Source organism: Taudactylus pleione, unplaced genomic scaffold, assembly GCF_031769625.1.
Source record: "Taudactylus pleione unplaced genomic scaffold, aTauple2 ptg000044l, whole genome shotgun sequence".
In the NCBI taxonomy this organism is placed as follows: Eukaryota; Metazoa; Chordata; class Amphibia; order Anura; family Myobatrachidae; genus Taudactylus; species Taudactylus pleione.
The window spans coordinates 1,158,961-1,176,442 of record NW_028284446.1 but is presented as its reverse complement, the minus strand read 5'-3'; the positions used below and the strand labels follow the sequence as shown (position 1 = coordinate 1,176,442).

The following is a 17,482-nucleotide window of genomic DNA, read 5'->3' as shown; positions in this document are numbered from 1 at the left end:
TGGACTCACCTTTCCCTGTCTCTTTTGTTTCGCCTGTTTATTAATTTTTAGTCTATACTTTTACATATGAAAATCTATACTCTTCTTTATTTTTTTTTCTCTAGACAGGTACATTTAATGTTATATTTTTCCTAATTGCTGTTTTGTACTATGTCAACTGATCCATTGTACTATGTCAATTTGTTTTGGTTATTTATAAATAAAATGCTTTTCAAATAATAAATAAATTAATAATTATTACCTCTGTGCCCAAAGCTCCGGGTGTACGGAGAAGAGCTCCAGGAGGAGAGCACACAGTTTTTTGTGGGCCCCACTCCTCTGGGGATACCAGCCATAGTGCCAACTGGCCTAGGGCTGGTGGAATCATGGTGGAGTGACCCACACACTGCGAGTCTTCCCTCTATAGTTCTGCTAGCCCTGACTGGTCAAGCCTAGTTCTGGTCATGGAAACATTGGGGGGAACTCCATGCTCTTTGTCAATAGCAGTCTAGGCAGAAGTGCTAGTACTGGTTCTGTTTAGCAGGGGGGCCCTACACATTTAGGGTAATGGTTATAATATTTACACAAATCTGTCGGGATTCTGAACGTTGGGTTACCGCTGTCTGTATTCTGACAGTCGGCATCCATTAGACTATAAGTTCCAATGCAGCACGGACTGATGATTATTTTGAATCACACCTTCACAATTATGTAAATTGCTTTGAGTCCTATTGGGAGAAGGTGCTATACAAATACAGAATTATTATATTTTTAAGAGGAGATATTCTGATGCCAGCTCTTAACATGCAAAATGACATAAGAATTACCAGTCTAAAGGGAATTTGTTCTACATTGCTAAGCCTATTATTGGGTACAGTATAAGTTGTACTGTACACAGTACCATTGTTTGCTAACAATTCAATGCTATCTTGTTCTGAGAAGAAGTCACCATGCTGCAGTAATTCAGCATGAGACTGCGGGGAGAGCCGCTCTCATCTTCTACATTTTTAAGTATACAGACTAATCAATTTCTCACAGCTCGGCCTGTCATTTCCTCTCCCTTATTTCTCTGGCTCAGCTGTGAACTCCATGCAAAGAACCTAATTTAGCTTCTCTGGGCCAGCAGCGACTTGCATGCAACTGTGGCTATTTCCAGAGCAGAGGCCTCATCCCTTTATTATCATTTGCTCTTCCGACAAGGAACACAGATATTTTGCTTGAATATATTTGAATTTATCATTGGATATTGTTTAGTGATGCATGGTGACTTACACAGCATCTCACCAACTGACTGCTGAAACTGCTTTCTAATTCACTGACTTTACATATCGTTGTTAAAATGGAGCCGTCATCCCCAATTTAAAACCACATTGGTGCTTTGAGAATATAAAACAATATTATGATTAATTAACTGTGTGTATAAAGGCAGAGATTAACTCTTGTAATTTCCATTCACCACCTAAATCTGTGGCTGGTGGCCTGGTGCCATATGTTAGAAGTCTGCTGAATCTGCCTCCTTTCTATCATTTGCATAGTGCTACCAGCATGAAGAATGGGCCACCTGTAAAGAAGTTGTAGAAGGGTAACTAACTAAAAGGCCAATTTAACATTTTTATTTAATTTTTTTCTCCCCAACCAGTACTTAACGTATGGGCACACTGGGCAGCTGCGCAGGGCCCAAGGATTCTTGGGGCCTTTGAGAAGGGGTGGGCTGATTGCATGTAATCCACAATCAGAGCAGCAGGGGAGCATATTTCTCTGCCTGCCCTTCAGCCGGCTGCCCTATGCACTGTGGACCTGATTCATAACTGGTCGCTAAGATGCGTTTGCTCGTAGCTGGCCGATATTCGCATTCTGCGCATGCATATGCATCGCAGTGCACGAAGCAGTGCTAGAGATCGGGAAGCGATCGCTCGTTGCTCATAGACTGCCCAGCAGAGTGAGTGACAGGAGAAGCCGTTTGTGGGTGGTGACAGGAGCAGGCCACTATAAACGGGGGAGTGAAGATGCGTGTCAACACCGTTTCAGAGGCGTTCATAATTAAGAGGCAGCGTCATTAATCACATCACCTGGCTGGATTTTACACTGAAGTGCTCGCAGAGCTTGAGATAGGGTATTGTCATCCTCAAGCTCTGCGTTCGCTTACGATGGTACCCGATGTACCGATGGTTACATACACTTCCTGGAGATGACATCCACATGTGGGCGTCTTAGGACAGGCTGGTGTGTGTCTACATTTACAGAGCGATCGCACGGCAAGACATAGTGAGCATACTTATGTCTTGCCGTGCGTTCGCCCGCTGTGCTGTCACTTAGCCGAATTTGCATACGCTGGGTGCGAGCGTATGCATCTAGCGACCTAGTCTAAATCAGGTCCTGAGTGTGTAGCGCCCGCTCCGTGCAGTGAATGGCTGTCACAGTGCTGACAGTCATTCACTGTATGGGAGTATGTGGAGAGACGGCTCAGAAACGCAGGAGGGGTAAGTTGTGATTTTTAATCTGGGGTCTGTTTTTTTACATTTGTGCAAGGGGGGGTGGATTGTCAGATATGGGGTCTGCTTTTATCAATTGGGGGGCATGTGGGTTTCAGATCTGGGGTCTGATTTTATTGGTGAGGGGGTAGTGGGTGTCTTCTACGGGGTCTGATTTTATTAATGGGGGAGGGGTGCATTGGGTGTCCCATAATAGGGGCCACAGTGCATTGCTTTGCAGGGGTCTACAATGCTGTTAAAACAGCTCTGCCCCTATCCTTACATTTCATAGTTGTGTAGATAAGAATCTCATTAAGCAAATAAATGAAAGCTAAAAAGCGAAATTACTTCTGCCTGGAAAGCATCCTAGAGGGATGATAATTGTCTTTTATATGATGAGTGTTGGCACTGAGAATAGCTTGACTACCTTTAGTGCTAAAATACTGCAATAAGCAATTCACAGCATATAACACCGTTAAGTGGGGTGGACCCAGAACAGTACAACAGAAATAATTCTATTATCTAATACTAATGTTAGTTAAAATTTTTCTTTTGGTCTTACTGATCCACCTCTCAGTGCTACATTTTGTAAGTGCAGAACACAAATAAGTAATAACAGGTAAGTCTCAATATGCCAATTCATTGGTAGAGCAAATCTCTGCATAGACTGCACTTCTCACAACTCCTATGCTGGAAACCAGAATCGGACTGGCTCACTGGTGGCATGCCACAAGTATCCGCTACTTGTTTGTGTATGCTGGGATAATATTTAGAAATTGACAAGCTGTGGTGTTTGGGAGGCTGAGCGGGGCGTTCCTCGGCAGCATTCCCGGAAACGGGGGCATGTCACCCCCGTTTTTCGGGGGAGAAAGGCCAGGATCTGTGTCAGCGGATGCAAATTTCCTGGCCTCGCAAGCTGACAGGACCTGGTCAGGCTGTGGTAAGCTTCAGCTACCACAGCCTGGCCAAAGGGGCAACCATTGCGACCAATGATTGTGATGGCGATCCCAGGCTGTGACGTCAGTCGCAGCGCTGGGATCGCAGATGCAGCAATGAGGTGTCTGTTTCCATCAGACACCTTCTGCTGCATTAGCATTTTAGATGGATGGAATTACACAGGCGCTTGTGTGCAGCTCTGCAATTCCGTCCATCTCTGATCAGGCCCTTGGTCAGCCAATTTGGCTGTTTTGTACCAAATTGAACCAACATTGCACAGTATTGTGGTCTCATCCTAAACCAGCAAAATACATTTCATCTGGCAGGAGAGAGGACTAAGGGCCTGATTCAGCAAGGATCGCAAGTGCTAAGACACACGCAGTCGGACGATTTTCACGATCTGCGCTTGCATCGCAGTGCACGAACCAGCCACTGTAATCGGGAATGAGATTGCAGTGTGTACGCAGACCCATCGCAGAGTGATTGACAGGAAGTGCCGTTTGTGGGTGGTAATGGGGGGGGGGGGTCAGGCGAACGCAGGCGTGACAGTGCGTTGCATAAATTAGCCATTGCGCCACCAGACGCAGCCTGAGGCCTCCTAGCGTGCACTGAAGTTAGCAATTCCTGAGTGATGTCTGACCTGACTCAACTGTGCGTATGGGTCCGATGTTAACGATTGTTTCGCTATGTTGCCCAAGTATACGGATGTGAGGTTGGGGAAGTGGGGGTCCTCATTTAGCCTGAGATCGCATTGCGAATGCAAACATTTGCATATCACCGCTGATATTAGTAATTGCATTGTGTGCATATAAGCAGAATTGCAGTCCTTGCTGAATCAGGCCCAAAATTGGCATATGGTCCACTAGGGTGTTCAAGTGACCTAGAAATGGAAGCGTGTAGGATGCTTCCTGCTACTCACTTTAACAACATTCATGGACTGATCAGCAAATGGAGTGTCAATAATCCAAACAAGGTGAGAATTGGTCTGCTACATGTATATGGTGACAAGTTTGGACTTACCCATTGGGGTACCAAGTAAACCCCCTGTGAGACCCACTGCCTAAAGAACCACCCCTTACCCTTCTTAACACACCCCATGAGCATTCACCTGCAGTCCCCAGTTGACTATTACAGATAATAAGACTGAATGGAGCATGAGAGAAGGTATGAGGGTCATAAGGAGGAGTAATGGGCATAAGGAAAGGTCTGATAGCCACGATGGGGAAGTCTGGTGGGCATATGGGGAGATGTGGGGAAGGGTGAGGGTCATGATGCAAGGCCTGAGAGGCATGTGAGGAGATTTGAGAGGCATTCAAAGTCATATGAGGAGGTTTGAGTGGCATGTTGAGGTTATGTGGGAAGATCTGAATGGCATATGAATACATGTGAGATGTAAGGGCTTATGGGCATTCTGAATTCATGTGATTGCATCTTGTTATAACTGGTGGCCTGAGATCACATTGGGCTATATTGGAGCAAGTGGCAAATCTGGGCATGTGATGAAATGTTGGGGCAAGTGAGGTAGGAGCATTCTGAAGTAAACTGCACACACAAAGATAGTTTTTGGACCGCTATTCATTCTTGAAATGAAGGGTAATTTGAAAGTTGGGTTGAGTGTTACTACATAGTACATACAGTATGTGTATTACAGTATTAGGCATTTAGCTAGGTGTGTGCCGTTGCTCTAGCTCCAGTGTATCCTGAAAGTGCACAATTGCACCACTTCTTAAAAACAGGCAGGTTTTGGCTTCCCTATAGCTCTGGGGTCTGTTCCTATTGTAATTCACCACAGTGTAGCACCTATTGGCTCATGTTGGCAGCTGTACAGCAAAGTTTAAGAAAGATGGATGCAGCCATGATTATAGAAATTACATTCTTCATATAGAGGTCTGTTAATATAAACATGCTGCTGGATACTGAGCTACGTAACCATTATTTACAGCTAACTCACAACTGTTGCTTTTGTGGGAAGCGATAATTAGCTTTGTAACAGAGGTGCAGTTGTATGTCATGGTAACAGTGAACAGCATACAGATGCGTCCTTATAGACCTACGCCATGTTACGTGGCAAGCTTGCCGCATCTAATATGCCGCGCCTGGATGCAGCACGGCATACTCAATAACAGCATAACATGCCGAGATGCGGGAGCATGTATTGTGTTATATTTTCTACCTTTACTCTTCATTTAAATTAATATGTTGGTGTTCAGTTGTCCAATAATACCAATAAGGATAGTTTGATTTATTTAAAAGTTACTCTATCTCTATGTTGGTAAGCAAACATAGATAGTATACTTTGTGGTCAGTGGGTTCACTGGTCCATTGTGTTTAGTAAGCACAGTGAGGTAACTACCTGGCCCAGATGTGGGTCCTCATTGTCGGATCACTCCTTCCACCGTACAGCACCTGCAACCCTCTCTATGAGATATCTGCTCTGATTTGGAAAGAGTAAAGTGGAAACCTATTCTGTTCTCAGCAGTGCCCTCGCAGCAGACGTGTGCTGTTTGCCCGTGCTTTGAATAAGCAGCTGACCAGGGGCTTGGAGGCTACAGCATCATCACTGGGCTCTCCGACCACATTTTGCTGTTAGCACTGGTCCTGAATAAGCTGTATAGTAGGAAAGGGAATTTGAGTGAAATAAGACTATTTGTGCAAAAAGATGTATGTACTTATATTTCTCTGGAGTTCATAAATATATTCTGATAAAGGTTTGCCTGTGCAAATAACTGTATCCAAAGACACACAATTCTCAGTAATCATTCATGACACATCATAAAAGACTTCTACTAGAAGTGACATTTGTGCATTGTGTCTCCATAACATTTCCCACCTTCTTGTTCACTGTATTTAAGATAACTCAACCTCTGTGCCCCATAAAGGACATATTCCTATTTTATCTATTGCCAAAATCTGGTTAGAGGATGCTGGATTAGAAGCTACAGCAAACTTCTGACTGTGTATCATTGATCAGACATGTTAAGCTTCTGTTGTAATGTCTCTCCAGGTTGTACCTTCTCCCATCATTAGTATCAATGGACCGGGAGATGAGAAACTGTTCAGGAGCCAGAGTGCAGAGATGGAGCTCAGTACAGAGCGAGAACGGGTAAAGAAGATGCTGTCAGAAGGGTAACTATATATATATTATAAATTCAATGTTAAGAACAATTAAACTACTGTTATTTTAGTAGCTACGCTAAAAGTACTACTGTGGGAATTAAATGGAGCGTGGCCATGATGACTTAGGGCCTGATTCAGAGATGTACGCTAATGCTAATTTGTAAGCAGTGTATGGGCGAACATATGCAAATGTAGAAACTGCCAGGATTTGTATTGAGACGCCCATCGGCTGCTTTGCAAATCCAAGCTACTGTATATAAAGATACAGCATTGGATGCAGATCATTCCATTATTGACCTGTTGAGTATCCCTATGGTCGCGCACAATGGCCATGGGAACTGAGACGCCAGAGCCACTTTTACAGCATACGGGATGCCAGTCACAGCCAGACCTGCCCTGAAAACAGTCATGACACTCCTGCGTTTGATTCGCCAACTCTCTGTTGCCATAAGCATTCCCTGCCTGTCAATCACTTTGCGAATATATACGTACTGCGAGAAACAACGAACATGCGCAGATTTCTGATAATCGCTGAAACTGTGTATGCATCGACATTGCGTACATCTCTGAATCAGGCCCATAATGCACAGCACCACGCCGTTTGCACATCTCTAAATCAACCTCAAGTAGTTTTCTATAAGATATACAGTCAGGTCCATAAATATTGGGACATTGACAGAATTTTCAGATTTTGGCCTCTATTCACCACCACAATGGCTTTGAAATGAAACAAACAAGATGTGATTTAACTGCAGACTTTCAGATTTAATTTGAGGGTAATTACATCCAAATCGGGTGAACGGTGTAGGAATTACAACAGTTTCAATATGCGCCTCCCACTTTTTAAGGGGCCAAAAGTAATGGGACAATCAACTCAAAAGCTATTTCATGGACAGGTGTGGGCTATTCCCTCGTTATTTCATTGTCAATTAAGCAGGTAAAAGGTCTGGAGTTGATTCTAGGTGTGACATTTGCATTTGGAATCAGTTGCTGTCAACTCTCAATATGAGATCCAAAGAGCTGTCACTATCAGTGAAGCAAGTCATCATTAGGCTGAAAAATCAAAACAAACCCATCAGAGAGATAGCAAAAACATTAGGTGTGGCCAAATCAACTGTTTGGAACATTCTTAAAAAGAAAGAACGCAGCGGAGAGCTCAGCAACAAAAGACCAAAAGACCCGGAAGACCACGGAAAACAACTTTGGTGGATGACAAAAGAATTATTTCCCTGATGAAGAAAAACCCCTTCACAACAGTTGGCCAAATCAAGAACACTCTCCAGGAGGTAGGTGTATATGTGTCAAAGTCAACAATCAAGAGAAGACTTCACAAGAGTGAATATAGAGGGTGCACCACAAGATGTAAAGCATTGGTGAGCCACAAAAACGGGAAGACCAGATTAGAGTTTGCCAAACAACATCTAAAAAGCCATTACAGTTCTGGAACAACATCCTATGGACAGATGAGACAAAGATCAACTTGTACCAGAGTGATGGGAAGAGAAGAGAAGGAAAGGAACTGCTCATGATCCAAAACATACAGTACCACCTCATGGCGTGAGCATGTATGGCTGCCAATGGAACTGGTTCCCTTGTATTTATTGATGATGTGACTGCTGACAAAAGCAGCAGAATTAATTCTGAAGTGTTTCGGGCAATATTATATGCTCATATTCACTCAAATGCTTCAGAACTCTTTGGACGGCGCTTCACAGTGCAGATGGACAATGACCCGAAGCATACTGCAAAAGCAACCAAAGAGTTTTTTAAGGCTAAAAAGTGGAATGTTATGTAATAGCCAAGTCAATCCCCTGACCTGAATCCGATTGAGCATGCATTTCACTTGATGAAGACAAAACTGCAGGGAAAATGCCCCAAGAACAAGCAGGAACTGAAGACATTTGCAGTAGAGGCCTGGCAGAGCATCACCAGGGATGAAACCCATCGTTTGGTGATGTCTATGCGTTCCAGACTTAAGGCTGTAATTGCCTGCAAAGGATTTGCAACAAAGTATTAAAAAGTGAAAGTTAGATTTAGGATTGTTTAGTTTGTCCCATTACTTTTGGCCCCTTAAAAAGGGGGAGGCACATATAGAAACCGTTGTAATTCCTACACCGTTCACCTGATTTGGATGTAATTACCCTCAAATTAAATCTGAAAGTCTGCAGTTAAATCACATCTTGTTTGTTTCATTTCAAAGTCATTGTGGTGGTGAATAGAGGCCAAAATCTGAAAATTCTGTCAATGTCCCAATATTTATGGACCTGACTTTACATATGATGGTTGTTACAGGGCTTGTTAAATAACAGCTTTCAGAAGGCATATCTGGTAGCCACTGTTATCATTATAAAATCTTCACTTTTATCTTGACTAAAGCTCTACAAGCGATTTCTGCTGCACAATATAAATTGTTTATGGTTTATCATGTTAGAGTAGTACAGGTGATAGCGATATCCATGGTTGAGCACAGTTGTTAAATCAAATTGAGGTACTAATGAAGTCACCTGTGGTCAAGCATGGATATCTCTAAAACCTGTACTGTTGGGGAGTCTTGAGGTGGCGTTTGGGAACCTCTGATTTAAAACATCACACTTTCAGTTCACTATGGTCATGGAACTGATGTGTTCATTTAAAAACGAGTCAGAGTTAGTGTCCGTAAGAGATGGCCATACTTTTGTGTGATTTTACATATACACTTAACCCATATAGTGGCATATTCAATTAGGTGTGAAAAGTCGAGTACTTTACACATGCCAGACTTTTCGCCGTCATCGCTGGTTTACCATGCGGAAAAGTATTGTGCGCGTCCCCGCTTATCCCCGTATTCCATTAGAAATCGGCGAAAACGGGCCCCCGCGAAACACAAACAGGGGAAAAGTGCTGTCAGATTTGGGGAAATCAGCCTGACACCCCTCAAAAGATGCATTAACATTGGGGATTAATGTAGTTGCCCCCGAATAGCCCTACTGAAGCTATTTGGGGTACTTAAATGCTCTCAATAGCTGCTAATTAGCGTCTTTGCACAAGTGGTGAAGAATAGCATTTTGCATTTTTGTTTGGTGAAAATAACTAGTCCCAGCAAATTTGGGGTACATGAAAATGGGTACAAGCACGGTTAAAAATTGCAAAAGTGAGGTTTTAAAAAACGTGAAAAACGTACCTTCACCAAACTCCTGTAATTTTTTTGGTGCAGTTAACCTTTGGGGACCTGTCCCAAGGGTGCAGGCTGGTTTCCAGACGTTTGCACCCCAAAACCGCAATTCTGCACTTTTTTCCGCCTGGTTTCATAGGCGAATCTTTTTCGCCTATACCAATGCATTGACTTTCTGCATAGGCGGAAAGTCTTTGGAATTGAATTACAGGGATAAGTTTTCGCCTGGTGAAAAAAACGGCTTTTTGCACCTAATTGAATACGGTCCTCAGTAGGGGTTGATGGTGTGAAATGCTCTCTGAAAATACATTGTGTAATACAACAACTGCTTGTGAAAGGGTGTCCAGTATTGCCCTGTTAGTATTTAGTTAGACATAAGGGTGTTTTTTTTGTAATGTCCCTTTCGAATATAGCAAGGATAAGTGGTTTCATGTCAGAGCATAAAACCTAAATGTAAGTCCTACAGGAGTGTTCAGCATTAGCCACAGGAGATATAAGAATTTATCTTTAAATGTGCGCTAATATATCAAGAATGGCAGCCTATAGAACCAAAGGGAGCTTCCACCAGCCTCCCACAATACATACTATACAAAATAAATATGATTCTACTTTGGCAATGTTGAAGATAACATGCACATATATACACAAAGTATCTTCAACTTTCTAAAGGCACACATCCACTTGCAGACCTCAAAACAACTGCACGATTACGACATTGTAATGGTGCAGTCGTTTGTCAGACTATGCTGTGCCTACATTGAACGAGCAGTCAATCATCCCCTAACATGCTCAACCTGACGATAACAGGATACAGCATATTCGTGCGGTGATTGGTTGTTTCCGACATAAAAGTGCACGATTTGTGCACAATTACGATGTCGTAATCGTGCAATCGCTCAGTATTATCGCTAAGTGGATGTGTGCCTTTATAACAGGGGCTCCCAACAACGGTCCTCACGGCACACTAACAGTCCAGGTTTTGAGGATAGCCATACTAGAGCACAGGAGTCTTAATTAGTACCTCAGTTATTTTGATTTAACCATCTGTGCTTAAGCCTGGATATCACTAAAGCCTGGACTGTTAGTGTACCTTGAGGACCGAGGTTGGAAAACACTGCTCTATAATGTGGAGTAAACTGTTTAGTCCACATTATAGAGTAAAAGATCTTTTGCTCTTAAGGATTGGGCTGCACGTTGGTGTTTTTCCTGTTCTCACTCCCTAGTGGAATATGTGTATGTGATCTTGAACAGCACCATAGTAGAATCATATTTCTTTTGTATTAGCCACAGGAGCCCCAGCACCACAATCAAGTGAGGGATAGAAATGACAACCAAGAAAAGTTGCTCATTGTGGGCCTGATGCAGAATGAGTACTATTCCAATATGTATCTTGTGAGAATTAATTCTGCAGATTCTGACACTTACGCCAGCATGTGTTAAGAGAGGTGGGACAGGGAAGGGGAAAGACATTCCAACGTAGGCCAAATACAATAAAAGAGTGTGTTCCTATAGACAGTCCATAACACAGATGCATATCTGCCTGAGACAGCTGTAATATTTGTAGCTGGTCAGAGGCAGGTGCAAAGAGTGGATGATTATGTTGACCGCAGCAGTCTACCTAATGTGATTGGTTGTTTTGCAAATGCACTGCTGATGTTGATTGGTGATTTTTTATTAGTGAGGCATATATTACGCTGTAGTGTGTTTAAACATAAAATATATGTCACACATTGTGGTCAAAGTCCACGTTACCGGGTCCAACAGCTTCACCCTACTGCCATCTGTGTCCTCGCTGGCCGTCTGCAGCATCCCTGTTACTTGTGGACACTCATCTGTAACATGCAGTTCCTGCTATTTTGCATTATGGACACTGACATTCTGGACAGTATCACATGGTACGCTCTGACAAACCAGTCTAACTCCGGTCACCTGATTCATCCAGCCTATCAGTTGTAAGGGTGCTCTATTTAAAAAAAAAAATAGGAACTGCTGACTGTTCATTGCCAGAACAACTTTCTAGAGACTAGGGGTATATTTACTAAAGTGAGAGTTTTTAAAAGTGGAGATGTTGCCCATAGCAACCAATCAGATTCTACTTAACATTTAACTATCACCTTCTAGACGATAATACCTAGAATCTGATTGGTTGCTATGGGCAACATCTCCACTTATAAAAACTCTCACTTTAGTAAGTTTACCCCTAGTGCTCCTGGTTCTGTTTGCATCCTGCATCTGTTCCAGTGTTCAATATTGCTAGCAGCATTCTGCTCAGGGTTGCCTACCCTCCCGATTCGGGCGGGAGCCTCCCGATAAACAGGTGCAGCTCCCGCCCCCCCGGAAAGGCAGGCAAGCCTCCCGCATGCCGCCGTTCCCCTGTCTCCCCCCCGCCAGTACCTGATAAACCCCCTTCAGCGGGGGGCCGCTGACGCGATTCGCGTAATTATGGCCCCGCCCCCTGCTTCACAATGCCTGTATTTCGGCATTGTGTAGCGGGGCGGGGCCAAAATGATGCGATCGCGTGGCCCCGTCCCCTGTCACACCCGGAAACTGGCTTCAGCCCGACCGGCCACGCCCCCTTTTGCCGGCCTCGCCCCCTGTTCTGCAGATCTGGGTGCTCCCTCCCGGAAGGAGCAGCCAGATAGTCGGCAAGTATGATTCTGCTCTAGTTCCAGTTACCAGGCTCCAGTATTTGCTTGAGAAGCATTTTGCCTCAGTGTGTTCCAATACATCTGCTCCAGTAATTGCTTCTCAGCATCCTGTTCAGTAATATCCAGAAAACCTGTACCGACATTGCTTCTTAGTATTCTGTTCAGTGCTATCCTGAAAACCTGCTCCAGCATTTATTCACAGCATATTTAATTGCAGCTAGCTCTTCTATCATGCACAGCATGCAGTTTCAACATCCCCTGCAACTTGTTTCTGTTGTGCACAGCACGTAGCTCCAACATCACCAGCTGGCTGTTTCCAATTGTGCAAAGTACTCAGGGCCTGATTCAGACCCACTCACTAGGATGCGTTCGCTCGTAGCTGGCCGATGTTCGCATTCTGCGTATGCATCGCAGTGCGTGTGCACAAACCAGTGCAAAAGATCTGGAACCGTTCGCTCGCTGCGCATTGACAGCCCAGCAGAGTGAGTGACAGGAGAAGCCGTTTGTGGGTGGTGACAGGGGCTCGCCATTAGACACGGTGAGTGGAGGTGCCTGAGCGTCTTAATGCCGTTTCAGAGGTGTGCATAATTAAGATGGAGCATCATAGTACACGTCACCTGGTTGTATTTCACACTGAAGTGCTTGCGACAGGGTATAGTGTGCGATTTAATCTCAGCAGTGCAATCATTTCTGCACCTCCCACTCATCAATAGTCAATGTCACTTTTACACTAACTAACGGTGATCAAATGCGGACATACCTGATTCAGAGGGGATGTAGTCTGGATGCCGGCGGTCAAAATTCCGACCGCCAGAATCCCGACACTGAAAGCTCGGCATGGGACTAAAGATAGGCGTCTAAATACCGATACCTATCATTAGCCCCACGTCGAAATCCCAACGCCCTGCATACCGAACATAGGTTAGCCGTGGGGGGAAAGGGTTAGGTTTAGGTACTCCCAGGGGGGACTTAGGGGTAGGCATCCCCGGGAGGGTTAGATTTAGGGTGTGGGGAGGGGAGTTAGGGTTAGGCACCACGGGGGGGGGGACTTAGGGTTAGGCACCATCCCCTGAGTCTTAGGGTTAGGCACCCCCAAAGGAGGGTTAGGGGGGAGAGTTAAAGATCCAGGGGCGTATTTTTAATGGGTCCAGGGGGAGCCTGCACCACACACCCTGCACCCATAAAACTTACCTCTCCGGAGTCCCACATCGGCTCCGGTGTCTGCGCCTGTAAAAACGGCTGGAAAATGGCCGGCGCTGCCATTTTCCCATCATTTGCGCATGCATAGTACAGGGAAGATGGCTGCCGCGGCCATTTCCCCGGTGACCTGTGCAGGCACTATAGACTCTGGGCACACTCTAGTGCCCAGAGTCTATAAGTTTGTGCGGCTGGCCGTGCACTGCTCAGTGCGCAGCCGGCCGCCAGACGGAAAGGAGGGGGCCCATGTCGGAGACTGCACACGGGGCCCCCTCCTCTCTAGAAACGTCCCTGTAAAGATACTTACGAGCCGGCGTCTGGATTTCATCTGACAGGCTTCTCTCTTCGGCTTGTAAGCCGTCGGTATTTCATACCCAACCCAATTGAGAGTTGCACGTAACTTTGTTCTACAGAAGGATCTGGCGATTTTTAGCACGGTACATACTTTGGCTCAGAGTGTACACAACTATGAGCAACTCATACTTACCTACTTTTGCACTCTCTCCTCCTTGAGAAGCCCAGAAGAGAAGTGCAGCTGACTGGAGGTGGGGGCAGTACCGGCGCTACATTCGGTGAATTCCACAAATCGCTGGTTGATAAAGAGGAGAAGGAGCCAATATGATGTGTTTTTATAGAAACGCGCCATATTGGCTCCACCCCTTCTGTGTTTACTCACTATTCACTACATTATCCTCCCTATAGTGCCCACTTCATTAGGAAGTGGACAGGATGAGAGAGGGCGGCCTACTCTTCCGGGATCCGGGGGACAGTATGAAAATTTGTGAGTCTCCCGCACCTTCCAGGAGAGTAGGCAAGTATGAAGCAACTACAATTCGGGAAGGGAAGCAACAATCTTTCAGTGACATCCCTGTGCATGGCAAAACAATAGGTGAAGACAGTCCTGGTTTTAAGCATAGCCATACTAGAACACAGGTGTCTTAATTAGTACCTCAGTTATATTGATTTGATTATCTGTGCTCAAGATGGACTGTTAGTGTGCCTTGAGGACCGAGGTTGGGACTTTATCTAGTCAGACAACAACTCCAAACTTAGGGGGTCATTCAGACACACTCGCGAGCGGCTGTCCACTCTGGTCAGAGCGTCTGGCTCTGAATCAGGGCCTTATACCCCTTTTACACCGGAGCTAAAACCCGGGTTATTGCAGGGTTAACCCGGGCAGCTCCCTGGTGTTAAAGGGGAGAGGGTTGGATCGCCGGGTCGAGTGACCCGGCAATCCAACCCACGTAAATAGCAGGGTTTAACATGGGCGTAGCCCGTGAAACCCTGCTGTGAGAATAGCACACTCCAGGACACGATGACCTGGAGTGCGCTGCAAGCCATCTGATTGGTCCGGCAATATCCCGAGTTGGCGCCGGCTAAATTCCAGGTCTGATCCGGATAGGAACTCTGGGCCTGATTCAGACCCGCTCGCGAACGCTGAACGCTCCCAAGTGGGTCGATGTTTGCCCAGTGCGCATGCGCACGACGTAGGCGGTTCCGTCGTGCGCATGCGCGAGACCCAGATAGCGACAGGCAAGTCGTCGCTCCGGGTCTCGCTACAAAGGGGGCGTGCTGTCGATGTTGAGTGACAGCACGTCCCCTTTGGTGGGCGGGCCGGGGGCGTGGCTGCCCAGACGGAGGCGTTCCCATGGGAACGCCTACTGTCTGGGGCCGGCCCCACTGACATCACAAGTGATGTCAGTGGGTGGACTTCTTGCTCTGTAAGAGCAAGAAGTCCACTGGGACTTGCGGCAACGAGACCCTACCACAAGGGTCTCGTCGCAAGTCCGATGGTCGCGATGGTCTTGACCATCGCGACCATCATCCTGGCCGCTCTAAAAATACAATAGGCGGGCACTGATTCAGAGCGAGTGCTCTGAAAGAGCGTATGGCTCTGAATCAGGCCCTCTGTTCCAACTCCCGGAATTTTGGTGGAAAAGGGGTAGAAGAGGAACAGAGCCCCAGAGTAGCACTGGTGGTAGCTATACTGGACATAGAAGCTGAGGGACCCTTATAGGCTACCATACCAGCTGCCACCCTATTAGTTACACAAGGGGCTTATATTTCACTTTATATACTCTTTTTTTTTCAGTATCTTAGGAATACTTATTAAATATGGTCTTCTTAAAAGTAAGGTAGTTTAAAAGTGCCATTGAGTATTAATGAGTGGGAGGTGCTGAAATAATTGCACTGCTGAGATAATGACACAATATCCATAATGTATAAGAGAACAGTGCCACTCTGAGGCCAAATTATTAGGAGATTTGCAAAAAGGTTATGTTTAAAATATTCCTCACTGTGCATTTGTATGTAAAGCCGTTATCAAGCCATCATACTGCACATAAGGCGCATTCCACAAATTATTAACTGTAGAGCTCTACAATGACACAGATAATATACTATTGCGGAAAATGTGTCAGTGTAACCCAGATTTGAGGCTTAGTTCTCCCCTCCATCTGCCACAAACCAATTAAAATATCCATTAATTACAGAGCACACCGAGACACATCTTGGTGCACCCATGTCTTTAGAAGCTCTGTATATCCAATGGTGGATTAACCCTTTTTAAACTATAGGAACAGTGGTTTGCTTGGCATGAGCAGTACATTGTAGGCTCACCATTAACATAGGATTGAACTACGTATCACCCCTGGTAGAGGTCAGATGTGGAAGTTGTGAGGCCTGAATAGCATTTATTTTTATCCCATTTCCTATAACTGCTTTCCTACTGGCTTGCAGTGTGGAATTCTTTGATTACAGTGTGGAAGATTAATGCAGAGGAGTCATAATAAATCACTTGCAGAGAGGATTAGAAGGATATTCTAGTGTCTAATGGGTGTAGTTTGATGATACCTAGTGCAGGACTTAGTTACCAGAAATGATTTTATTTTCGAAGTACATCATTTTTCAGGCAAGCTCATTTCATTATTCAAGAATTACAACAAAAGCAGTGGGGTTAATTTATGAACCATAAAACCATGTAAAGAGATACAGCACAATTTTTGTGATCTTAGCGTGTCTGCAGTAATATTACTTGTGGATAACCCTGTGCGTCATTTCCAGTGTGTCCTGTGTATGCCACGTATAACCTATTCATTGTACCATACCCTGTATAACTATGGGGTTTGCTTATTTTTGTAAAACATTTTCAAAATAATAAAAAATATGTGGATAGAAACAGCTAGTTTCATTCTCCAGGAAGATTTACCTTCGTGTCCCAGTTTTTGGTTCCTAAATCTTCTTCGGAGACCTCAAGTACAATATAAAAAGACACTTCTTAGACATACAGTATACTGAGTGCCTCAAAGGCAGTTATTCCAGTGCACTGGCGATCAACTTCTATACCCACTATGACTGAATGCTGTGCACGTTTGGACCATTATATGTCTATGGATGACCTTATACTCTCTTTGTCAAACACCCACTAGGATTTTACAACAATATGGTACCCATGGCTGACATATAAAGAATCGGAACAATATCAATCACTGTGGGGTTGTGGGAGAGGCGCATAGAGACACGGGAATAGTTCTCAGCTTCCCAACATTAGTATGGCAGAGAGAGAGATTTTTGGTTATAATCTTATAGATTTTATTTGACTATGGTAGTTTTATTCTCAACCCTGGAACAGAGGTTTCCTTTTTTTTTATTTTCCCCTTTCTATTTATTTCTTTTGTTTTTCAAAAGTTTTGATTTATTATATACATAAAAAATACTGCCCGAATGATGGGATTTGTTTAAGGTCCAGTTATGTCATATTTGTTCTGCTGAGCTGTTCTACTTTGTCTCATTGATGTTATTAATTTATTTTTATTTTTTATGATATGCTGTACTATCTGTATTTTGTGTTAGTATTCAATAAATATAATTTGCAAAATAAAAAATGTGTTTTTAAAATACATAATGATGCGCAAATGTTCCTACTTGGTACACCGTCATTTTGCTGTTTATGCGGCACTACACTAGGAATTGCACAACTCTTT

The 17,482-nt window shown here is 44.5% G+C and overlaps 1 protein-coding gene across 1 annotated transcript in view; it reads left to right on the top strand.

The window, feature by feature from the left end:
• The window catches only part of HOMER3 (homer scaffold protein 3), a 127,263-nt gene that overhangs the window by 68,707 nt on the left and 41,074 nt on the right, over positions 1–17,482 (top strand). The window contains exon 5 of the mRNA XM_088460332.1: positions 6,391–6,512. Coding sequence (XP_088316458.1) covers positions 6,391–6,512 — 122 coding nt within the window. The remainder of the gene's footprint in view (positions 1–6,390; positions 6,513–17,482) is intronic.